Here is a 27,954-nt window from a genome sequence, read left to right on the forward strand (position 1 = left end):
CCAGCCCTGCATTCATACAAATACACAATCACTAACCAAACTACTGTTTGAATAAAATTATTTCGAAACTTTGGTATTACACGTTTATTTTAAAACCAAGCCCTGAATGTGTTAAACTTTGGTCCATACAAAGTTCTTCAAAATTGCGTTTAACTTCCGGCACTCGTTCTTCCAAAAACTTAGTTTCAGCTCCTTAAAACTCATCCATGGTAACCGCCAAAAATTTCATTTCACTGAATTACATTTCTGAACTTAGCAATCTCATTGTAAGCATTTTCAAGTAATCGCTCGTTTTATTCAGCTCCTGAGGCTTTTGTTGAAGAAATTTCGAGAAAGTGTCAACAAAAAGCAGGATTCTGGATAGAAGCACAATAAGAAACACTATTTGGAATAACTGTAAATGTTCGAGCAAGCTTCCAGCTTCGTTGCGTTCCTTGGGTTATTACTGAACAGAATGCTATCTGACGAACACTTTATGATATCAGTATACCTATAACGTAATGCCATCGAACAATTATGTCGTAATGGTAAACTCGTAGGATAGTTTTTCAGTGTTACGTTAGACCCGCCGAATTTTGATAAAGTTGTTTATCATTTTTTGTGCTTTGTCTGAAAAAAGTTTATGAACAAGTTTAAAAGAAAAGGTTGTACTTTCTGTAATTGGTTTTATCGAACTGTGAGAGGCACAGTAACCACATTTGACACTTGGAAATTTTTCCAGTATCCGATCTTTAAGTCCTGTGTAAGCACCAGTAATATATTAGCCGCTCCATCGTACCTTTAGTCACATAACTTTGACATGTCAAGATTTTTTTTTTCTAATCACTGTAGAATGTGTGCCTCCATTTCTTTCACATTATGCTGCATACTTCATTGAAACACAAAAATTCACTTATATTTATTTCTATCGGTTTTACACCGTCTTCATTGGTGATTATTGTTACTTACCTAACTACAACTTAGTATCATACAAGGCTTAGCTGATTAACTTTGGCCACGTCTTGAGTAGTGTCAGATTAGTGAGAAAAATTGTGCCTCCTTTATTTCACCACGTCTTTCACAATGCACTGAGGCTGTGGTACAGTTACTTCGTATTAAATGGTAAAGTTTAAGTCGGTTACTGAACCTTTTGGTTTCTTGAGAAGATCTTCCAAAACCGGATCGTATTTACTCAATAGTTCAACTACAGCAAGAACATTGCCACAGCCATGTTGACCAACTCCTTCCTTTTTCCCTCTGACATCCCTTGAGTCCAAAGTTGCATTTAAGGTGCAGTCAAGAATTTGGCGCCAATAAAGTGCTTCACTTTTTCTTTGAGCTTCTAGACAAACATTCAAATTACCAGAGGTCGCCACTGTACATAAACCACACAAGACTGTACATGTACGGCAGACGTTTCATGCCTTTGAATGCCCATTGTTAAATGCTACCAGCCAACCAGCATGGTCCACAATAACATTTGATCAATGTTGATGAGTAACACAACTACTTCCATAGTAATTTAATCCCGACTTTAGACTTTATTTCGTAAAAAAAAAACAAGCAGTAAAACTACGTCCCTTAATTGGACCGTTAGCATCACGTGTGAAATTCATCTTGGGCTTAGATTTTCAAAACAAAACATATCTGTTAATGATTTAACTTATCTTTAAAGTTTCCTTCATCCGTTGGATACTCGCTGTTCACAAAATCACTCATAAATGAATTAGTATCTGTTTTAAGTTCTAGATATGTATTATCGTTATTGTTCTTCTTTAAATCAATGTTCTGTCGAAATATGTTGTACATTTCCCAAATATAAACCACTTTATTATGTTTATAAATCGTTGTTTTTCAATTTACTAATATATTAGCATATGCTTCTATACAAAGTATGTTCTGTTACGTAACAATCAAAAGAAGTCCGATAATACAGTACTATTAAGAAATGCTTTTAATAAGACTTTTTTTTTGTCGGTAACGATACTTACATAAAAGCTAGTTTTCTGCTAATTAAGAAATAATACATTTTTCTAAGTTCTAAAATACAAAATAAAACAATTTTAAAAGTGTCCTTTTACAGGCTTCTGTCTCTTGTTTTTAAATACAACTTTTTGAGCTCTTGGCACAGTTCTTCAGAAGACCTGGCTTAAAGTCTAAAGTGTCATTCAGAAACAAGGAGCAAGAGTATAAATAAACACAAAAGAAAACAATAACATGTCAGATATATTACCCTAGTCCATTATGAAGAAATAAAAAAATTACATGATAAACAAGTTATGAAACCCTATTACCCAAGCACAAGTATATCTTAAGAATTCTAAATTTGTATTCTGGCAAATCAAATTGTTATTTAAATTTTTAACTGCAACTAATTCATGAACTACACCGATATTTCATGCTGTTATTTATATTTTGTTGGTAAGAGTGAATTTTTGAATTATTTTAAACATATATTTTTTTTTGTGAAGAATGCTTTTAATATGACATTTCTTCTGAAATATTATTTTGATTTAAAAAAAAAATTTTTTTATCTAGTGCTAACACAGACATTTTAGCATGCATCCGAAAAAGAGTAAAAATTAACCACCTTATATTTCTGCAGTTTATATTTTAACTGAAGTCCTTGACACAACTGCATTCTTGGAAAAATAATTTTGTAACTAATTTCTTTGAGAATATATTATTACAAATGAAACTTGTACTTCCGAAAAATATGTTGGAATCGTACAGTTACTTACATCTTTGACACTTTACTGTATTGTTTCTAGCTATTTGAATAGTTGTTGTTGTTGGAGCTTGTGGTGACAGGAAAGTAACAGTTTACTTCATGTCTGTTCCCTTTAACACCCAGTCTGCGAGACTATGAAACTAAATAAGTTCAGGGGATTTGGTGGGATACAAGTTGATGTCATAGTTTTTGGTATTCAAGTTATAAATAAAAACAATGTGCTCAGATAAAGAGTTTGATCTTTTATGCTAAAAAAACACACTTTACTGCTAAATAAACTCATCTCTCAATAATGTTTGGCAAGAAAGATGTGGAATTTAAGGGGTCGGCTGAATTGTGTTCGTCTTTCACGAATTAATAGAAGTTTTCATATTCAGGCAGGTACTGCACTTAGCCACTTTGAAGCTGCAAGTATGCTTCATTAATCCTTTTTCAGGCCATCTCTATCAATAGAACTCTCAAAACACGCAGATAATACAGATATAGAGCTGAAGAACCTAATCCTACATGGCCCGCTACGTGCAGCCACTATTGTGTTTAGTGTAGGATTTTGAGATTGTGGTATGGGTTTTACTCCCCCGTAACCTGAAATATAGTGTGAATTTGGCCATGCTGGTGGGATGTTCAGATTCCAAGTATTTCAAGGAGTTTAAATTTCTATTCAGAACTTAAAAAAAGAAGAAAGTACTGGAAAGCTTTATGTGGGATCCAACCCATCAAAACATGTCTCACGACTTGTAGACTGGGTGTTAATGTGAACCAATATTTTAATTAATTTAACTTTGATGTATAGTAAGTTACTATACAAACTTATAAATATCACCAAAATCAGAAGAAATAAATTACTTTTGGTGAACTGTTAATAAAAGCATAACCCCACCCAGACAAACAATAAAGGTATAATACGCAGCTAACATTTACAACATAAACATAACATCTTCAGAGATATTTCAAAATGCGTGATACGAGATATATAGAAAATCTATACTTTTTGTGTAAATAACTCTTTCACACAGATAACTCACATTTCAATACTACTACAATTTGTTTGTTCGGTATACTTGATAACAAAAAGTATATATTTTTTTTAACCCTCAAAGGCACATAACAACAACTAATCACTGTTACCGTTATTTTTCGGAGTTTTTCTTGACCACTCTACATTATGCGTGTTTCTTAAACTATGGCCAATGTCCAAACTTGACTATATATTCATGTATCTTTTACATCATCTCCAGGTTTTACACGGCAAATTCCTTGATGATTTCACTGTAGTAGTCTCCAAACACAGCACGATTGTATGTGACAATTTTCAGAAACTGACCAGCAATGCTTGTCAGTTCTGTTTTAAGAATAGACAAACCAATGGGAACCTGAACAGGATTGGCTGTTGAAGAAGAAATCACATCTTTCACAAACTGAAAGATTCTGTCTCCTAAAACACAAAAAAATATTAAAATGTAGGGTTTTCCATAAAAGTAATGTCAGCTGCTAATCTTAAAGAAGTTTTTAAGTACAGAAAAGAACAAAGCCACCTGATGTCAGTAATTAGAACAGAAAACTTGTACTTCAGTCTACGCTTTAAACTATGAACAATGATTTATAAGCACAATGAAGTGATTTATTTTGGGGGGAAAAATACTACATGTTTGACATAACATTGGTCTGTTTGTTTCATATCATACCCGAATAAGACAGATCAATATTATGTCGAAACATGTAGTATGTCCCCCCCTCAAGAGTAAAACACTTCATTACACTTATAAATCACTGTTTGTCAATTTAGTATTATATTAACATAAAGTTCTGGGTATTTTAAAAAAGGGTATTATTATAGAATAGAAAATATAAACAAATTATAAATTTCTGGACATTCCATACATAATACATATATAAACACCTTATTATTCAAATATGCTGACTCACTAATGATTAAATAAACAAAGTCCATATATAGGGTGCTCCAACATCGTCTTTTCTATTTTAAGATTTAATAATTAAATAACTAAAGAAATACAACCATGCAGTTTTCAACATCTTGTATCCCAACTCAAACAGTTTTTATTGTCATAAGTTTTTTTTTTCGCTCCAGTGAGTAGTATTACCTCATAAAATGGCAAATGTGCAAGAAAAGGCTCAATGCAATGGATTGTTTGGGGTGGGCTAATTCAGTAGCCTCCGTGTTTGCCAGATATCACTCCATGAGACTTCTTTCTTTGGGGGTATGTTAAGGACATTGTGTATCTCATACCTATGGCAATCATCATGGAGCTAAAGACCAGGATAACAGATGCCATCGCCACTGTAACTGTGAAAATGCTGCAGCAAACATGGACTGAAATCAAATATATCAGTTAGATGTGCTGAGAGTCAATAATGGTGCAAACGTAGAAGTCTACTAACATGGCATGTTTGAGTTGTGCTACAAGATGTTGAAAACTTCATGGTTGTATTTCTTTAGTTAGTTAATTATTAAATGTTAATATAGGAAAGATAATTTTGGACCACCTTCTTTTATAGTGGTATCAGTTCTCTCTGATTCTGACAAAGATCATCAGTTACATGACAACAATGAAATATTAAGTTGTCAGCATTCAGATAAGAAAAAAATAATTTAACAGGCTCACCATTAGAAACTATACCTTGCTATATCCCCTTTGGTTTGGCAAAAAGTAACCATCTCTATCTTCTTTATATTAGTTAAGATGATATTTACAAAGGAGTTTACAATGTATGTCTTTTAAGTTTTTGGAAATATTAGACTGCCTGTACTCACATACCTAACATACAGCAGTAATTATAAACTGATATAATTGTAAATCATACCTAATTTGTACTTTTTTGAAATTATGCTCTATAAACAAGGATATTTTCAGTAAATGGGAAAATTACATGAAATAATCAATTATCAACAAATGTAGTGAATGCTGTGGTTCATTTCGTAAAATATAGCAGAAAATCAAACAAAAATTATCATACGAAAACCATAGTATTATTTCATTGTAACAGTAACAGTAAAAAGTGAATTAGTTCGTAAACACTATATGCAACTTTCTATAGAAGGTTTCCATTCCAAAATTACCCAGGAGTTATGATCAAGTATATGATCAATTGTTAGGTTACATACTGTAATTTCATTGGACCCTTACTATATCACTGTACAAGACTTACCGCTTACCAAAAGCAAATAATGCAACACTTGAAACACATATTTTAAATAAAATTATTTATTTTCTAATAATAGAAAATTAAAACAAAATGTGGAAAGGTGTTAGAACTGAATAAAAACAAAAACTTTTGGACAGTTAAACATAACAGACTGTTTTCGACAATTGGAAATCTTAAAAAAAATAAAGTTGGCATTATTTCTTGATAACGATTAGGATAACCATCCTTTCATAGTTTTAGCTATCAAATTCCTTTTTTTGTTAAAATACTATATAGAAGATAATTTTCTGTTTTTACTTGGTGTTGCAACCAATTAAAAGTCTTGACTGAATAAACCGAAATAAGCAAAATTAATATTAATTAGTAATTACAAACTGAGAATAATAATTATTCAATAAATGAATGTGCCCATAAAAGTTATTTGTAGGTTCATACCCATCAAGAGACTAGTTTATTAATAAATACATTAATATTTCTAAGACTAGGTTGAGGTTCATACTATCTAATAATATATTTACATATCCTGTTTATAATTAACAAGTTATTTGACAAAGGCAATATCTCGAATTGTAAGTAGCTCCATCAAATATTCTGTGGGTGGTAGAATTAATACCCCATGTTGAATTGTGAATAGCTCCATCAAAAATTCTTGAGTGGTGAAATTAGGCCCCACATTATTTTTGAAAGAGAACAGTTCAACATAAGGCTGTTTCTGACAGACAGAAATCTTAAAAAGTGAAAAAAAGTAAAAATTCATGTATGTATTCTTAATTAGTATGCTTATATTTAATGTTTGTTGTTAAGTGCAAAGCTACACAAATGAGCTATCTGTGCAGTGTCCACTATGAGTAACAAAACCCAAATTTTATCATTATAAGCCATCAGGAAGCTGGCTATCTATTATAATAATACTCAGTTTTTGTCTGTCCTTAAAATGTGCATGCACCTTACTATCTAAATCCATATGTGAATGCACTTCAAAGGATGTAAACAAAATATGTGTGTATTTTTTCCAGTGTGTGTACTTGCATCTGTTAAATCATATATAATTAAGATCATAAATAATAAAACTTTTATCTTTGACTCTTCCAGGAACAACTTGCTATTACATATTTGAACAAGCAAGCTTTGCTGCATTGCTTAGCTAGCACAATGAAAATTTCATACAGTTGTCTTTTCACTGACTGATACATCCAATGGGCATTCTCAAAGTTTTTTTCTCCCCCAAGTAAAATTTAACTGCACCTGCTTAATAAGCAATACAAATCATTAAGCCTTGAACATGGTTGGCCACTGGTAACCATAATTTCTACATGTTTAACTGAGCTGAATAATTTTACTTAATTTTTTTCTATTTAACTCTATTCTTAAGTTTCATGACACTGAAGTAATGATGCTTAAATGCTCAAATACATAAGCTATATAAATTTCTGGACAGAATAATATTCATACAGGATTTAATATTGACTTACTGACAATAATTCGAACCCTGTGGTTTGCTGATGAGATGTTACGGATTTGAATTTTTAAGCTGTCTTCCTGATCACCAGTGAGGGGTTTAAAGTCATGTTTTATGAGAAACTTCTGGCACTCTTGGATAACGTAAATGGCAACACCTTCCAGCTTAGAAAAAAGTTCACTTTCACTGTAATTTGCAAAAACACAGAATAAAACACTATAAATGATGAAAAGTAATACATCTAAATATATTATTTGTACTCTTTTGTGGGGGAGGGGAGAGAAAATAAAATAATTTTATCTACTTGTTTTGAGAAAAGATAAATTTTTTATAAAATAATATTCAATATAAGAAAGTATTTCCATAGCATTAAATAAAACTGGATCATTTAATTCAAAATACAATAGCAACAATTTTTACAGTCGTCAAGTTCTCATTTTAATAATTACAATGTTCTGACCAATATTATCATCGTAGGGTTAGACTTGCATTTTGAACGTAATTCTTACCTGATAATGGCTTGATACTATGGATCCAAATGTTGCAATTATTAAAATAAGAAGTTGAGTACTGTAAAAGTTGCTGCTGTTGTGTTTTGAATTAATTATTCAGTTCAGAAAGTTCCTCACTAAATATTAAACTAGAACTTTGTATTGGTGGCAATACATGTAGAAACCAAAACAGTTTATTTTAGACAAATGCCTTTTTTTTTTCAAATCTTTGTACAAAAAATTTAATACTAAAACCTTTTCAGTTAAAATTATATGATATACACTATTGGAATCTAACAATGCCAATTAACGACTGTTTTATGTTGATTAAAATGATATTATTACTTCTAAAGAAACATTTTCATAACACAAAACTGTTAAGTTAGAAAATGTTATGTAAAGCTTGACATAAATAGAGGTCAGAGTGGTATGTTGGCACTACAAACTTTAAAGTTTAATATGGATGAAAATTAAATAGGTAACTTCTACCAAACAAATCTGTAAATTATCATCACATATCTGGTTTGGAAGTGTTCATATAAATAAAACAAAACCTGAAAATCAGACCTGCACTGAGAACATTCCTCCATCAATATCATAACATTTTCCTTCAGGTGTTCCTTAAAGTCATTGACATCCTGAACAGGACTACCAATAACACTATAAGTTACTAAAAGCACAGAAGCCACCAGTGTTGCCATGGTCACCTGGCCTCTAATAGTCAAGAATCTAGATTTGTCCATAACCAAGGACTTTAAGGAGAAAAAAAAAAACGTGCAGTTTCAAATCACTTTGGTACTTCTAAAAATTATAAATAATTATTTTGAAATACATGTTGTCTAATCCAATTAAAATGTTTTAAAAGTAATGATTTGAAGATGATGGCATACATTAAAACTAAAAACATTACAGAAAAAATTTCATTTTTAAATGCTAAGCGTGCCTATTGTAATAAGAAAAAACACAAACAATAACAGTCTAAAACGTAATTTTTGGATTACATATTGTTGGAATAAAATTTCCAAAACATATAAACAACTAATTCATCAAGTATCATGCATATCACAAATTTTAGTGTTTGCAAGATGCAAAAAAATGTTTTCCCTAATCTGCATTAAACATTATCTCATCAGTTTGAAAAACAATGTACAGTGCATAAAACTTCACATGAAAAAATAAAGGTTTTGAGTGTCATATCTATCAAGTTCGTTAATAAAATTTCTTTATACTTACATATTAATATTTTCATAATTAATTTGATGGCAATTTTAAGTTTATGTGTCTGCTCTTCATTCTCATACCAAACAATGATAAAGAAGGTACAAAAAACAAAAATGGTATTTTCAAGAGAGTACTACAAAGAAAACAGAAAACAAGTGTTAGAACTAACAAGTAGAGCTAAAAATAGAAAACAGTATATAACCAGGAATGAAGACAAACAGTTGAAAAGTTAGCTGTACAGATTTGAAGAAAACAGTAGATTTAAGTAACTATTTGAATGACGAACTAATCAAACACACAACACAAGGGAACAGCTTAAAAGAAACCCAATCTGTACAGTGGTAATACAAGTGGTGAACCGATATAGTTTGAGAGACAGAAATGACTGGTTTGTACCGATTTGTTTTCTTGTACAAGGGAAGAGACGACGTACTGAAGTTCTTTCACTTTTACTAATAAAACCAAAAAATAGGATTAAACCATTCAAGAACACCAAAGCCCAATCTTTCACCTTCAACTTGTTGTTGGTGTCAGTAGCCTCTGAAGTCACTTGAGAGGATTAATTAATGTTAGAAAGTTTGTAGTTTTAAGCATTAGTAACTGGAACAGATGGTGCATAAGAAGAAAATGATACAAAGATTAAGGAGGAAAAGTATGAGAAGATACAGACTAGAAGAAAAGAACACTAAATACTGTTTGTCTAGTAATAGCTTTTTGCTAAAGAGATATGATAAACTGATAATACAAGCAGCTGACATTAAATCCTCACTGAAGAAGGCAATCAGGTAACTTTATGGAGTAAGCAGGTCAACTTGTAGAATACAAAATATTTCAGTAAGTAGTTGGTGTGAAAATTTAAATTTCTCCAAAACTTGATGCCCTTTCTGAATATAAATAGGTTAATAAACAGGCCAATAAGCCTTTTTAAAGCTAGCAAGAGATTGGCAAGAAAACTAAAAGCACCAAACCAAGGTTGGAAGAACTTCATAGCCATTATGTGATAAGCTAATAAAACAATTTTTTTTTCTTCAATATTCTTGTCTGACCAGGAATGTCCAAACAATTGTTCAATAACTTTTATTCAAATAGTGAATAATAATAATAATAATTGAAGGGTCATCAAGTATATCAGAATTTGAAATATTAACCTGATGTGTTTCATTTAACAGTTTTAGTTTTGTTTTTTTATATAGAACAAGGAAACTTATAATAATGTAATTTTCTTAATTTGTGTATATATATATATATATATATATTACTTAATACAATAATTGAACTGCAAAATGATTGTTAACATTTATAGAATTATTTTCTTTTGTGACTGTTTTCTTACAGGTATTCATAACAGCCACTCAAGTCTTAATGAACAGTAAAAAAAGGAATTGCAGTGGTAATTTCCCAATTTTCTATAATCCCTTTTAAATGCACATTTAAAACAAAAAAAGATAATATTGTTTCATACGCAACTTTTACTTCGGGATAACTTTTGGAAAGTTCAATATGGAAGAAAAAAATTCATATATTTAAAGATTTCAAATACAAATGTTGAAAATAAGATCATTACTATAATGCAATTCAAAATATAACAATCATCACAGAAGTTTCAGACAAGATACAAAACCTGTAATATATATAGTTATGTATACACACACACACATTCAGCTAAGCGTATCAGGTAAACCACACAGTTAGTTTTATATCAGATGACACAAGTAAGTAATAACAAATTAGAACTTTTGTGAAACAAGTTTCATGGAGAAAAAAGCAGAGGAGCAAACTTTAGAATATTTTATGACATTTCTATCAATATACATGTAATGGCTAAACTACCAATGTAAGAAGGAAATTTGCAAATTATAATATCGATGTTAATATTTCTCTCGATCATTAAGAAAATGTTATTAAATGCATACAAGAAAATCAGATCAGATTTCTGAAAAGTGGTAAAAAAGCTACGATATTAGAGGTTTAGAGCCTTTAAATAAATATAATCGTTCTTTATACACTGTACTGCACTGAAACAAACAGTTGTTACTGAAAAGACCTTCTTTACAGGATATTTAGTTACAGTTCCTCCCCATCCCTGCTATGTGAAATGTAATTTTGTTCAAGCACCCAAAATTCATGTGGTCATTTGTTTTCCATTTCTGAGAGTTAAACTCTTTTCTGAAGAAGATTAAAAGCTAATAGTTAAGACTTAACTCTTCATTACTTCTATGTTTAATGTAGCTTTTTTAACGTATAATTCTTATATGATGGAAGCTTGTTTGGTTTTAAAGTATATTTTATTTATTTTCACTGTTCAAAAATGTATTTTAGTTTACATACAATTATGTACTGTGCTGTTTGCAAAGTAACAAAAGCTAAAAATTGACATTTGAATCAAAATATTCACTTACTTCAGGAAAGACATTGTTATCATCCCACTCAAGCAGCTCAATGTAGGCTGTTATTAACACATTGTGCTCTGATGAAACAGGAACTTTGCTAGCACCTGCTTTATCACCAAACTCTGCAGGTGACTCATGTTGCAGCTTTGTAAAGCTCCTCCTCAACCACTGTCGAGTGAACTCCAAGCCATCCACACATAATTCTGAATGGTCACAAATACAAATATTACATACAAACTGAACACCTAAAAATAAAACTTCCCATTTCTGTATTACTTTAACTTTAGTCTTAATTATATATATGTCTGATATTGAAGATTTTCCCCTTTTATGTCAATTTTTAACTTTAAACACGCATTAATATCATAATTATATCTTAATATATGTCATTATATGATAATGCAGCCTGCTTTACCTGTACAGCAGCCAATGACACTTCTAAAAATTCCCAGCTAGCTGTACTTAGACCCTTGATTTGCTAGTTTACTTGGTAGACAAGTATAACCCATGAAAGGAAAAACAAAACTGAAATATGAAATATCCTTAACGAGCTCCATATGACTTATAAAGCTGTTGGAGTAGATCCAATTAGTATTCTGGACTGATGATTTGAATTCTTGATACAACTTTAGACTGGTAGTGATCTGGGACCTAAGTCGGAGAATCTGAGTCCTCTTTATGAGCTCTTTGAGCAAAGAAAATACCGTTTGATGGCTCAATACTGGATCTCTATGGCTGGATACAGTAAACTCTCAAAACAACTTCCTCAGCTTGAACACCAAAGATTATCAAATAAGATGAAAATGAGGAGGAAAAATGGCAAAATTACAATCTTATCTATTCTCCAGTGAGATGAATGCAGAACACATCATTCATATTTGATATATCTGCTGAATGCAAAAGCAAATATGGAAAGACCTATAGGTACAGAAATGTACAAATATCAGCAAGGATAACTAAAACCTAGAGAGGACAGCTGCAAAACGAAAGATTATCATCACTGCTTTGTAACCAAAATTGTATTTTAATAATAAAAAGATAAAACATGAGAACTAAAAAAAAAGTATTTAATAATGATACAGCTCTGAAGCTAAACCTTAAAGATGCTTAGTAGTCACTTATTTTGAGGGGGGAGGAGGAATATGACAAAGCAAGACAAAAGGAGATTTTGATGACATATTGGGGTACAGGACAACCAATTGATCAATGACAGATCATGACATTATGTAAAACTTGCAGGATCAGAAAAAATACAATTTTTTTTAGTTTGTTCTGATTACATTTTAACACTTTTATACTGTGATGTCAAATATTAATATGAATCCAGATTATTCTTAAACTGAAAAAAGCAATAAAAACAGAGTAATATATAAATTAAAACTAGAATAGTAAAACAAAAAATTTGGTAAAATTTAAGAAAAATTAGCAAAAAACAGAACAAAACCTCACCAGGTGATAAATTTAAACATCAAAGAACATCTTTAACACATGGGCACATTAAGAATAGATCAACACAGAAAAACCGTTTGTAGACAACATATATTTTGCCATACATGATTAAAAAATGTCCAGTTACAGCAGCAGAGAAATGGCCACTTTATTATAAAATTATTTGAAAAACCAAAAGGTAAATGAGAAAATTATACAATTATAAAATCCTACACATATATTTGTTTACTTAAAAGTAGACAAACAGTTATTGTTGAATTTTTCTACTAAAACACTACGAGTGCTTGATGTTAATTTATTTTCCAGTTGTTCAAAAACAAAAATAGATACTTCTCATTTAACTACAATATCATTTTTGTGCCTGTTTCATAATTTAATCTTTTTACTCTGCACAAATATTTATACAAGTTATTTTTTTTATTTAAAAAAAATCCTAATTAATATACTAAAAACGTTTTAATGCTTATATTTTGCCAAACTTATAGATATTTTTCTAAAAAATCTTTTTCTTATTTTGATTAAAATTTTTTTTATATCAACAGATTATTCAATTATTTACTGTTTTTGTTAAACTTGATATCTTATGTTTATCATCCTTGTTTATTTCAGAACAAATGTCAAGATAATTTTAGCATTTTTCAATGGATGTTTCTACTTTTTCAGTTGCTGGGAGGTATACAAAAAAAAAGGAAATGTCTTCTGAAACTTGTTATTATTCTGAGTTACATTACTTTGAATTCTTACCCTTCTGTTTTTCCATAAATTCTTGAAATTTCTTCCGCTCATAATCTATAGAGCATTGTTGAATGTGAGGTCTAAACTGCTTGATTGTGAAGTTAGCCATGTCTAGTTTCATGAGATCAATAGTTTCTAAGATCGCTCTAAAAAATCAGTGTATATGGTTAGATTTTGGTCCGGATTTGTTTTCAGTATTCTACTAAGAAAAATATTATTAAAGCCATTAAGTTTTAACAACAGGCACATTTTTCTGAATCTAAACTTTTAATATTTGATACTGATTAATAATTCGTTAAAAATATCAACTTCAATGTTTTATACATTTTTTATTATATTTTCAGAATAAAAAATAATATTGATAATTTCTACTTTCAACAATACACTTATCTTACCTTCTGTCAATCCATCAATAATTTTGCATAAAAACAACCAAAATAATATTTTTACTTGAACAAAGATGAAACTTCTGTCATTGTCATAATTTCCTGAATTCTCTGATCTCGGATTGGAGCACAGAGACGAGCCATCACAGACAACACAAAGTGAGCATATTTCTGAACATCAAGGACTCCCTTCTCAGCTTGTTGTTTAATTAAGTTCACATCTAGGACTTCCTCTATCTCGGTCCTTAATCGATTGTGTTGAGGCAGCAGTAAAGACATCAATCCCTGTTATCATAAAGTTATAATATACACTTGATTATATTAAAAGAGTATAACTTTTTCATAAATTCATGTACACATGTACTTAAAGATTTATTTATTCAGCAAAAATTAATTGCAATTCTGAAACTTGTGACAATAATGATGATTAACAAGTACATTTAGTTTTTTGGAATTTTTAAGCTGCCTCTTTCTAATAACTTATCCTTTATAAAGTCATTAAATATTATGTTTGTATTCATTATTTTTATACTGCACTTCCAGACTCCTTACAGCAAGTACTTTAAGTCACACATTTCTCAGAAATTTTTTGCGGACAAATAAGACATGAGCTTTATGGAAATTAATACTTCAGAATTCTAGTATACAATATCTCCCTTCCCACAATTCTATTCTCGAAGATATGTCTCTACATGGAGAGGACTGTAAACAACAAGTTTTATTACTATTTAGAAATAAATAAATAAACCAATGGTTACTATAGTTTTGAAACCACCCTCCAGTCATCACTATCACCCGATGGTTCCTCAACACACAGTCACACATACATGTATGAAACGTGAAGAATGTGTCATACACAGGTAGGGGTTTCAAACATAAAAATATACTAATTCAGGCAACATTTTTACAATATGTATCTAGTATTAACACAATCTTTCACATTGATTCACTACAATTAATTGTGAAAAATAATCACACAAAAAATGCACCACGCCCAACTCCCATTTCTTACTTTAACAAATATATCGCCACAAACTAAGTTTCGGGATTCGATGACGAGGAACCCACTTTGAGACTAATAATGGCTGGAGATGGCTTAAAACCATTTGCTGTTATATTAAAGTTTTTCTTCATTACCCATTTAAGCCGTCTCCAGCCATTATAAGTTTCGGGATGTATTTTGAGAATTTGTGTATTTCTTGCCACTACTGCAACTACTGCGTTTCAAAACATAGCAATTGGAAAATTTTATCTATCTATTTGATAGTTTGCAAGGATTCAGTTTCTTATACTCTCATTCAAACTAACTGCCAGTTAACTAGCAATACTTATATTTCTACCTAATACTATCTCTCTCTCTTTTAAACAAATATTAGATGATCTCAAGTATCATAAATTGTAACAAACACTTCAGTTTTTGCTATTATGCCACAAAAATGTAATTGATAAATTAAGCCAATCAAAAACTTCCTATAGACATTTGAAATGCAACAGAAAACTAACATTTTTAATTATGCATATTAAGCATTTCTTAACTGACAAGAACTCCAGTTCTACTTAGTATCAGTTATCTACGAACTCAATAATTTGTTTGTTCTTACACAACAAAGGATAACTGATTACCTCTTTCACATCATGTAACAAAACCATAGCCTGGGTGTAATTACAAGGATCTTCCTTTAGTTCTTCCTCTAGTAAATCCCAAAATGCTTGATGTACTATTTTCTTAACTTGATCTTGGAGACTAGAAATAAAACATAAATTAGGTTTATATACGTAACTCCTAAGGTCAATAAATCATAACTCAAAAACTGGAATACATAAGAAGTTGAAAAGTCATCATTTGTTAAGTATAAGAAAGTGACTGAATGTGTACACATTTTAACAAGTTTGGTTAGTATTCGACACACAAAACTGTATTGTTTTCACACAAAGGCAACAACAGTACACTTGATTTTTTCCTTTATCAAGTCTAAATATCAGTAAATTTCTTTGAAAACTAACATTGCATATTACACAATATAGCCATAATCTTACTGCAAAGTCTCTGAATACAACTTAATCAAGTGGCAGCAACATCCCCCCCTCTTGGTTTGCAAATATTTCTAACACTCATGAGTTTTGTCTAAAATCTTTACTGAAACTCAACTGAAAATTGCAAGAGTTGTTCCCTAAAAAAACCACACAGATACTGAAAAATATCAAAAAGGTTAATTAAAAAAAATGGTATAATTCATTTCCTTTTAAGATATATGAATATTTTCGTCCACGACTTAATGAATCACTGAGAACTGTAGAAGTCCTTTGGATAAAAAAGAATATCCATTAACTTGTGTATTATAATCATAGAGAATACTTTGGTAAAAAAAAAAGGTACCAATCACCACCTGATACGTGGAGAAACAAAGCTGTATTAGACTTTGTTTTCAGATTTTGTGAAACAAGACACATGTATATTACTGAAACTCATGTACTTCAATTCAAGCTGGAATAACAAAATAGTAACTAGTCTTTTTAAGAGCCCAAATTCATTAGTTCATTTATTATTACACTGTAACTTCTAACCACATGTACTTAATTTATACGTAACTACAACAACAACAATTCAAACATAAGAACAGACCAGATAGTTGTGCTACCAAATCTAAAATTACATGTATGAACCTCAAACAGAGAAAGTAAATACAGCATAAAAAGCATTAAATATTTTGGAAACCTATTTTCATCACTGGAAAAAAAAAAAGGTTTTAAAACATTTTGCTAGCTATTTGAATGGGTATTTAAAGTAAGATAATCTCTCAAAATAAATATTAATAAAGTACCACATCGACCCTAAAGGGCAATTGATATAATTGGGTATAATTACAATGCCATCCACACAAAAGAAACATTTTGTACTTCAACCAACACATAATTGTAGGTTACTATTAAAAATAAAGTACAGATATCTCTAGATCAGAATGTTTTTTGTTAATCTACCAAAGAGTAAAAAAAGTTACGTGAAATACCTTTCTAGTACCAAGATCCAAAAGGACAGAGCCACTGGAATATAAATTAATAACTCACACCCATTTTAAAATAAGGTATATAAAATTTAGTATATTTAGTACAGTCACTTTCTGTGAATAATAGTTTCTGGAATTGTTTTACTTTTAGTCACCAAATTACCAATCAAATTTGGTAAATGCAGGTAATTTTGTTTTAATTTCAGTTTTTCATTGGTACAAATTTTACGTATACATTTTTTTAAAATACCAGCAAAACAATTTTCATTTTTGATGGTCCATTCTTATATGCAACCAGCAATTAATTAAAACATTTATGTCAGGTACCACAAATGTTGCATTTAATTATGTAAATAGCAGTTCAAACATCACAATGTTTGCTATTATTAATTACAATATTAGTAACAGTAATTACATTTTGGAGAATTTAACTTATATTGTATAAAATCTTACAATTTACTCGCAAAATGTAATTCAGTGATAGAAAGTTTAAACTTTGTGTACCTCAAATTCCCATTCACTGAGGCTTATTACATAAAAAAAAATTAATGCCTTTTTTAATTCTTGTGATTTTATTACACTTCAATAATAATACTTTTAATCAGAATACTTGTTTGTTTGTTATGACTTTCACGCTAAGCTACACGAGGGCTATCTGCGCTAGCCGTCCCTAATTTAGCAGTGTAAGACTAGAGGGAAGGCAGCTAGTCATCACCACCTACCCCCAACTCTTAGGTTACTCTTTTACCAATGAATTGTGGGATTGACCATCACATAATAATGTCCCCACAGCTGAAAGGGTGAGCATGTTTGGTGTGATGGGGATTTGAACCAGCGACCCGCAGACTGAAAGTCGAGCGCCCTAACCACCTGGCAATGCCGGGCCAATCAGAATACTGCACAAAATGTTGGAACGTTCTTTATATTACCTTCTTTTACTATTAAAAAACATTAACCAGATATAAAGCAATTATTTTTATACAAAAACAATAATCAAAACATGAAAATGAGTACAACAGTGTGTTAGAACACTAACTATCTTGTCATAAACGTTTTTAAAATCAGAAAGAGAAATTACAGTTAAGTGCAAGAAACGTGATAAAAAATATCAAAATTTGTATCATATCTGAATAAAATTTTAAAAAAAAGGCTTAGCAGTGCTAACACACTTTTCAGAAAAGTACCCCTAAAAAACAAAAAATTTATATCAGCTATTGAAAAGAGAACTCTTACCACTGGTAGACTATACCTTGGAGAAACTGACTGAAAATTGTCTATTTATGTAGCTGTATGACACTCTCATCTTATATATAAACACACAAACATATTAATCATATTAAGTAAAGTACTTTCATTTTTTGAGTTGTTATTGTTGTTAAGCGCAAAGCTACATATAAGATTATCTGTGCTCTGCCCACCAAGGGTATTGAAACCTGGTTTGTACTGGTACACGTCTGCAGAAACATACCACTGTGCCACTAGGGGACTCATTTTTTGAGGATAATAGTTTCTGGAATTGTTTTACTTATAGTGGCCAAACTACCAATCAAATTTCGAAATATATATATTATCAGTACAGGAGTCTTACCGTAAATAGCCCTTAACCTATTTCTGCATGAACACTAGAATGATACTTATTAACAATTGTTTGTTTTTTTATAATGTATCATCATGTGTAATATTTGAGTTAGGCCTAATACTGTTGAACATAACTATTTTGGAAAAAGCAAATGGAGAAAATACTGAACGTAAAAAATGTATAGAACATTAAAAAGTCTGAAGTGGCACAACTGGTTTAAAGTCCTAGCATGTACATCTTTTCAATTTTCCATTTAGCTCTTTATACAATTCACATTCACAACTTCCTACGTAACAACTTGCTACAAATGTCACCTTTTCAAAAACTAACCTCTTTCCAGTAGTTTCTTTCTTCTCTAAAGCAAAATCTTCATTCACAGCTATCTCATGAGTCAGCAACATGTCCGATATTCCAGAAGCTGCTTTCATAAACTGTTCTAAAGACACAAACCTTGGTGGAGAAGCTAGTTTAAAAAAAAAAAGGACTGGCATTATTTCATGAAATAAAAAGGAAATACATTTCTTTATTAATGAAATTTCTGAATCAGGAGTTTACTTTCCACAGGGTAGAGGGAGCAGTACTAGTACTGGGACATATTTGAGTTGCTTTGTCATTTTTTTTTTTATTTAAACATAGATTTTTTTTCTTTTTCAAAAGCAGGTCCACTTCACTTAACTCAGTACCTCTACTTTTTTTTGAGAATTTCACCCATGCTTAGAAGTGTGCCATTTGAGACACATGTATTAGTAAAAAAGCCTTGTGGAATACAACCATATCAATGTTTATAAACATACTGCACCTTCAGCACTCAAATGCCCTGTGCCACATTTATCATCAAGTAGCCCCCCCCCCCCCCAGAAAAAATTCTGTAAGAAAACCCCTTGTGAACAATAATAAAAAAAACTATTAACATTTATATATATATACCATATGGTCAACTGTGATATAAGCTTTAAGTTCTGAAGAAGTCTAAGAAGGATGACTTAGTCACATATAATAACTGACCAATAAAGATTGTTTTTACTTAAAGAAATTAAGAGGCAAGTGTCCACATATATGCTTTATTTTTAAAATTGCTATTTAAATCAGTAATTTTTTTGTATGTTATGTAACTTAAAAAGTACATGTAACAACTCATATGAATTATCTTAAGTATACAAATGGTAACTACTAAACTTTGTAACATACATTTATTTATATAAATTACTTCAACATGTGGTTTACTTAGCTACAACAAAACTGCACGATGTGTATCTGTGTTATACATAAAGATTGAACTTCACAATTTGAACTTTAATGTACTTGACTAAATACGTCAGGGCAAATCTACAATTAAAATACTTCTGTCTTCCGAAAGGGCATCCAAGGTGCCTCTAAGAGAAAAGCACCCAAATTAAATGGCCTTGTTTCTGTTTCATCTCTGAATTAAGATCAGCAGATGGAAATAACAATCTTATAGCTGATTGTCCATCAACTTGAGGTTGGAAAAACTTTGCATTGCACGTATGAAAGATTACCAATGCTTATATTTCAAGTGAGGTATTTTGTTTTCATTTGATGTTGTTGTTCCCCTCTGACCAGTGGTAAAAGTAATTTTAATTTCTTACCAGTACAGTAGAAGTGTTTACCCTCCCCCACACTTTGTACAAGTCAACACTACTAACTTATGTAAACTAAAGCTTCAACACTAGAATGCATACATTTTGATACTAATAGATACTAAACTCAACAGAAAAAAAAAAGAGTCCATTTCAATTTGAGTTGAGAATATTTTTTAGGTTGGAATGGAAACAAAAATAGTACCTCACATGCATACAACCCACCCTACTGGGAGTAGAGTCTGATGTACTCAACTTTTTCTTACAGCAATGTAACATGACACTCAACAATATCAGTAAAAATTATTATCATAAGTCAAAAGATAGAATGACTTTAACAAAATGATTTACTGGTATGGCATACAGACACAAAATTTATTACTGGTATGCTGTACTGTTTTATTTTCACCACTGCCTCTGACCCTTCCTCACTGCTATTGCTCAAAGAACCTTTCAAATACTAAACCTTATGAGATTCAGATCCTTGTATTTGTTCTGGGAAAGTTAACATTTATAATTTCAACTATATAAGGATTAAAAAGCACAAGGTAACAATAATACATGCTATCATATCGCACACCTTGATTAACGTAACTAACATGGAACATTTTCCTCCCTAATCTTAATCAATGGTGAAAAAAGGTTATTTCATTGTCCTGTGTCTAATCAGATGATGCTACACAAGACATCATGTTAGATCATACAACCCAAATTATGTAGATTAGGAAAACAGGATGTTTAGCCTGAAGATGAGATTTTGCTATACAGTCAGTTCTAAAAAATAACTGTCCTTTCCTTGGTATAATGTTAAACTATTTTCTAGAAACAAACACTAAGTTAGTGTCATTGTTAGAACAATTATATTACACAAATTAGTTAAAAGTTAAACAGAAGTTATTATTATTATATATGTGATAGAGCATAGCCAATGTTATAACAAATGCCAATCATGCACCCTAAATTCATTTCCTCATTTGCATAGAAAATGAACTGAGACAATGATTCATGTTACTTTATTACTGTGGATTTAATGGTTTGTGTGGTACTTTTTAAGTATTTCTTTCAACAGTAATGGTAAGTTGAAATTAAAAAATAAAAATGACTAAAAAAAAGGGTTAACATAAAAACAGATTTCACTATGAAACACTATTTTAGTGGTGTAGAAACTAGCCATTGACTTCTGAATTTTCTCCTCATAGTATTACTATTATTGTAAATTTTCTAAGTCTAACACTTAAAGTTCTTAAACAATTCTTAAATACAAAATCCCAACATTTTTAGTTAAGAAAATATTACTTGTTGAGCTACACTTATAAAATATCTTTTCAGATAAGACATATGTAAAGACACAGTACGTTGACAGGAATTAAACATATTGCAACATGACAGATTTAAAAATGTCTCAAAACTGTCCTTTATAATATTCTTATTAAAATACTGAAGATTAACTGAAAATTTTTAAATAAACTTTAATTTCAGTAAATAAAATAAAACTTTAACTGAAAATCAAACACTTTTGTAATAAACAAACAATCTCATACACTCTACATATTTCGACGTATATCTTGCATCATCCTCATTACACTCCTGAGGATGATGCAAGATATACATCAAAACATGTAGAGTGTATGATATTGTTTTCCAGTCACATCGGGAATTTTACCACTTTTTAACCTCTTACAATAAGTTATTATTTTAGTCATTTAGAGACTGGAAACAATATCATTTTATTGAATTGTGTATAAAATAATCACTGTTTTTTTTTTAAATAAAACTTTTTAGTTTTCAAGACTGAACATTACACACGTGCCTAAAAAAATTTTGAAAAAAAAATAAAAAGTCATTAATTAAAAAACATTTTGAAACAACTTCTAGTTAGTAATATTCTTTCTAGTTTGATTTATTAGTGTAATTTTATATATATATATTAAATGACTTTAAACTTACAGTAACAATTTCTTACTCTGACATTTATTCTATTACTTGAGCATATAACTTTATTCAAAAGTCATTAACACAACTTACGAAAAATATGTTTCAATGATAAAGACTTGGTAAACCAAAAATGTAGAATGAGAAGTAAATCACTACTGAAATTTTGGCACAGTTAGATATTCATGACTGTTTAAGTTTAATGCAAGAATTATGATTCAGATAGTTAATATAGTGCAGGTGTCATATTTAGTTATTTTTAGAAGTAATATTTTATGGTAAGTTTGTTTATGTAACTGTTTATAAATCCTGCACTGGGTAGTTCAATTATTTTGAATTAATGATTATTTACAATAGTGAGATTTGTCATGTTGCTTGAACTTTCTGAGTTTCTTGTTAGTTTAATTGAGTATTATTGCATCAGAATATCTAGTACTGCATGGAATGTTCTAGAGTTCTGTCAGGGTATAAATATGCATTGAAAAATCATTATTTAGTTCTAGTTTTAGATTGGGTAATCATGAGTTTAGTGATAAAGAGTGTATAGTGGCAACTTTTAAAGTGAAATTATTACAGACTGTATTGTAATAACAGAGTAAAAAATAATAATTTGTTTTCTCAATTATGTTCTAAAGTAACTGAACAAGACTGTGTGGATTTTGATGAAAAAGAGACAATTATTTGAAGCTCTGAATACAATTGTGGCAACCAACAGTGTAATGAACATTTGTATAAACGTTTGATTTGTTTTTAATATATCATTTATAAAAAAGTGCTGTTTGTTTATAGTTGAAATTTATCACCAACAAGTCACAGACACCTACTCTAAAGGATCTGGCCTTACAAAAACCTGACAGGCATATTAAAACATTAAATACAAAACACATTTAAGATATAATGATATGAGAAAATAGCAACACTAAAAATATCAAATTTTCAGCAAAAGATCCTGTAATATTTCAAGCTTGCAAATAACTGATTAACTTTGGCAATCCATGCTCATCTCAGGTTAAAATCCTTTTAGTAAATGTTAAAATAGGTTTTTAAAAATCTGTTATGTTTTTGTATGGCATATCTCTGGCAATATATCACTTATTAAGCATTCATATATGCCACAATGTGGTTTGAAATATGTAACTGCTGAAAGTTATATTTTTTAACACATAATAAGTAAGGGTGCACCAATATATACAGAAAAGCTATTCTTCTGGCACTAATTTAAGGTAAAATAACATTTTACATTTATATAAAGGTAAAATAACATTATCAAATAATGGCCATTTTTGTTCTTTTAGCTGATAATGCACACCAAAATTTCTGTTTGTTGTTGTATAGATATTGTCATGTATAAACAACTGAGACAAAAATGTATTTACTGTAATATGTGATCACTACCTGCTGCAAATAATGAATCTAAAGAATTTGGTTTAGAAATTTTTTTAGTGTCTGAAAACAACAACAGAACAACTGATTGTAAAATATGTGCTACAAAAAAAAAACTTTTGGATGAAAGTTGGTATACATTTGGACTATGACCCAACTTAGAAGTGATTTTGTGGACAAGATGAATCGATTGATATGTAATAAAGCAGAAATGTTGCTTATCGTGTAGAAGATTCCACTCACAGACTTTCTGCACTAAATGTAATGAGTATAATTTTGATGTTTGTTCTCTTTTTATTACTTGAATATGTAAATTAATTAAACTTATTACTTTTATTACTTTATAATGAGATACACACCCCTACTACTTTGCCATTTCAGAGAACAAAAGACTGCTTTTAACTTCAAAGCATAGTCAAATATGTTTGCAAGCAATGCAGATCAAGATGGGAAAAACACAAAACTGAAATTGATGCCATACATAGTAGTGAGTTTAAAAATAACTTGTATTGGTGGTTCTAGAAACACTTAGCAAAATAAAAACACATGTATATATTAACTTTTGAATTGTAACTGTAACTTTTGTCAGTTCATAGTAGAAACTTTATACATGTAAATATAAGTACTAACTTTTTCACAAGAGTCAGCATAAAACTATTCAATTTACTCTACAAAATTTAGCATAATTACTAATGGCGATAAAGTGATACAATAGGAGTTTCATATTGTGAAGCCGTGAAAGGATTGTATCGATACATCATCTGATACGATTTATGTATCTTCATGAAATTTGGCAAATTTTCAGTAAACATTATCTCTTTTGTACAGAAAAAATCAGAATTTCTGATAAAGTATTTTTACTAAAAATTAATGATTCAATAAAGGAAGATGAGTATCGAGTACTACATGTTGTCTTCATTTATTTTATCAAAAATATTACATACAAAGTAACATAACAAAATAGATAGAAAGATATTAACTTTTTTATTTTACTTCTCTTGCCATCTGCCATTTAGTTGATCAAACCTGAGAATTTGAAAAAGCACTGTAAAGTGTGAAGTACTTAAATAAGACAATGTTAGTAATATAGATAATGAATTACAGACAAGACTGTCAAACTTTGTAACAAACCGTTGGTAAAACTTCTGTATCAAGATATGTATCATATCATGACATCAATATCTAGATTATGTATCTTATCGACTACTTTTTTATAACTGTTATTCTTTTCTATTCAATTTCTGAACTAATGCACCAAGGAAATACATCTGTAAATTTTTGTTATAAATGCAACCAGAAAAAAAATCACCCATGGGTTAAATTTTGATTTGTTTTAGTGGTTTAAAGTACCTCATCTGTGCTAATAATAAATATTAGTATTGGCCAATATGGTTTGGTTGTTATTAGTTATAAGTATTTGGCATGAAAACTTTAATCAGTGCACAGCTTATGATAAGTTGTGGTCTGGGTTACTCATAAAAACTGCAATAAGTATTTCTATTTTCAAATGGTAATTGTGTACTATTGATATATAATTTAAATTATGGTAAATGATAGCTTATGGTTAGATGTTAAAATCTGTGTATCTTGTATATGTGTCTGTGTGCATGCATTTCATTTATGGCTGGCTTATAACTTCCACCACTGTAGGTGGATGAAGATTATGTTTCCACCCATGTGTGTGCATTTGTCAGCAAGATTTCTCGATTTGGATGAAAGTTGGTATACATTTGGACTATGATCCAACTTAGAAGTGATTAGTTTTTGGAAAAATTCAAAAAATTCCTACCTGTTAACCTTGGGACAATTTTTCACACTATTTTTGCTCTATAACTCAGTCAAAAATAATCGGATTTTGACGAAACTTGGTGGACATACAAAAAATATTATTCCTCATCATCCTGCCAAAAATAGTCTGTGTCCATTGATAATGATGGACATATGTACACATTTGCATATTTTTTTGAGAGCCAAATATGATCAATGCAGAGGTATGCACTCTACTGAGTGCTCCTCTATTTTAGGTTAGAATTACAGCAGTTTCCTATTGATTGAAAATTAACAATATGGCTAACATTTCCAAAATGTAACATAATCACACACTTTATCAGTTTAATATATTTTAACATAGTCAAAGTAATATACAAAGATATAATCTATGTTTTGAGAAAGAAGTTGAAGTAGAAAAGAAAATGGGTGTGTCTCTAAAGTTCTATTTGCGCTTCTGGAATAAAACTAGCACTAGAAGAGTTGTGTATACATAAATGCAGTAGTGAAAGAGTTAACATCAGAAACAGCTCTACCGTTCATTAGAAGCAGTAGATGCTTTGAGCTGTGCATTTCGTGTAGCTAACTATAATTGTACAAACAGTGGTTAGATTATCAGTTTCTGCTAAATAGTAAATGACATATAACATCTTATCTATTACTATTGAATATTTAGAGGTCACTTTTACACATTATTTCTTGTACTGAAAACGGAAAAAAAACACCTTAAATCTAAGTAGAGTAACCATGTGTGGAAATAAGACTAGTTTTGGTAACAGTGTTAGGGAAACTAGTTGGCTGTAACTAATAATAAAGATTTTACCTTTGTTCCAGAAAACATTGGTTTGTCTGTTTTGTTTACTCTTAATATTACATTCATTATATGAACTGTTTCTAAATTTGTTTTAACATGATGCACAAGCTTAATTTTTAATAAAATAATAACAGTAAACCTTGATGTTCAATATAAAGAACTTAAGACTAATATATACATGTAATGTTTCATTTAGGTAACTTAAGAAAAGTTTTTTTTATTGCCAACTTATTGAGAAAGATGAAAGACTGTTTTAGCAATGACACATGTCATTGTACCATCTGGCTAAAACAAATTATGAAATTAAGAGTAAAAAACGTAAACCAATGTTTCTGGCACAGTGAAAGGTAAAATCACTATTAGTTTCAGCCTAAATATTTTTCTTCTTCCTGATTATACAGTTAATGCAAATGTTATAGAAGCTATCTTACAAGGATAGGTCATTAATATATTTTCTCTTATAAAAAAAGGTACGAAATGATCTTATTGATCTGGAATGATAGATCATTTTTCTTTTTTTTAACAAACTATAGACTTTCATGAAAATGTATTTATTTGATATTTAAAACATTACCTGGAATGCCACTAATAACAGTGCCAGTTGGAGAAGATGCAGATATTGGGATATTAACAGGCACTTGTCTTTTTCCATCTTCTTTCTCAACAGGAGCATTCTTACTTGGTCCAATGTTAGGATCATCTTTGTCAATGTTACTCGCCTGCACTACATCATTATCACTCATTGCTTGATGAGAAATGGTTGAATTTCCAGGTTCATTACTGATAGCATCAGTTTCCATATCACTGACAGTGGTTTTTTTATCAGGATGCTGAGTTTCTTTATCTTTTTCCATAATTTTTATCTTCAGTTCTGAAATAAAAAATAATGGCTTGAAAATAACTGTTCTGGATGATTATATGTAGCCATTATGTTTTGTCAGATCTTTGTATTTGCTCATCACCTCTTCATGATTGTTTACTAATGGTAACATATAACATTATGACACTCGTATGTATATTTAAATTTCACACTCATATTTTTCCTGGTATAGATACATCATTTCACTCTATCCCACTGAATTTGACTGTTGTTGAGCACAAAGCTATGTAATGGGCTATCTGTGCTGTGTCCATCACATATCTCCAACTGAAACAGTACATTTAATCATTGTATAATAACTATTATGGGCTTAGATCTATTACAGTATTACTATTTGTAAATTTACATCTGTTAAGTTGATAAGAATAATAATTTAGCATTAACTAATAGCAATATACTTCGTTATACTTATAGCTAAGCTTTTTTTTTTAAGAAATCTATTCAATAATTATCATACGTCAGCAGTTAAAATTGTATTACATTTTATATTTTTTAAAGAAGATTGACTGATGCCAGGTTAGAATTATGTTTACACAGCTATTTCACAAAGAACTGCCACGCAAATTTGGTTACTTTAGATTTAAATTTGCAAGTAAAACTTAATCATAATAACAATATACTAGGCTTAGTCGACGTTGGAATAATTAATACTAATAATCACTTGGACCTTAGCCGTCTCCTTTACGTCGAAAGTCTGGAACTAGTTTAGTTACACTCTGACTTGTTTATGGTAGTATTAATAATAATATTTTATTATATTAGCACAACATACAATGTTCGGCATTACAACTTACAGTTACAGAGTTGAACTTGAAATTTGTAGTTGACAAATGTTGATGTTATTTTTATTATAACGCCCTCTCTTACTTTTTCTTTATGCTTATTTAAATCAAGACTGGTGTAATTTAATTTTCCAAAAGTTTTAACTGATAAAAAATCCAACTACAAGCTCGCAGTTATGTTTGTTTGTTACGTTTTAGTCTTTAT

General features: G+C 30.1%; 1 protein-coding gene across 2 annotated transcripts; it reads right to left on the minus strand.

The window, feature by feature from the left end:
- Nucleotides 1-2,096: 2,096 nt before the first annotated feature.
- LOC106458043 (T-complex protein 11-like protein 1) lies at nucleotides 2,097-27,954 on the minus strand. Of its 2 annotated transcripts, none has more exons than XM_013917495.2 (10): nucleotides 27,762-27,954; nucleotides 26,662-26,958; nucleotides 18,924-19,056; nucleotides 15,633-15,753; nucleotides 14,074-14,294; nucleotides 13,633-13,769; nucleotides 11,449-11,642; nucleotides 8,396-8,580; nucleotides 7,351-7,523; nucleotides 2,097-4,145 (listed from the first exon to the last, which is right to left on the minus strand). In XM_013917495.2, the coding sequence occupies exons 2-10, from the start codon at nucleotides 26,939-26,941 to the stop codon at nucleotides 3,952-3,954; spliced, it is 1,638 nt and encodes a 545-aa protein (XP_013772949.1). In that variant the 5' UTR covers nucleotides 26,942-26,958; nucleotides 27,762-27,954; the 3' UTR covers nucleotides 2,097-3,951. The 2 variants fall into 2 exon arrangements, with proteins under 2 accessions (XP_013772949.1, XP_022239877.1); XM_022384169.1 differs by lacking the exon at nucleotides 27,762-27,954 and adding an exon at nucleotides 27,635-27,742.

The sequence above is a fragment of the Limulus polyphemus genome, unplaced genomic scaffold (assembly GCF_000517525.1).
Source record: "Limulus polyphemus unplaced genomic scaffold, Limulus_polyphemus-2.1.2 Scaffold408, whole genome shotgun sequence".
NCBI lineage: Eukaryota > Metazoa > Arthropoda > Merostomata > Xiphosura > Limulidae > Limulus > Limulus polyphemus.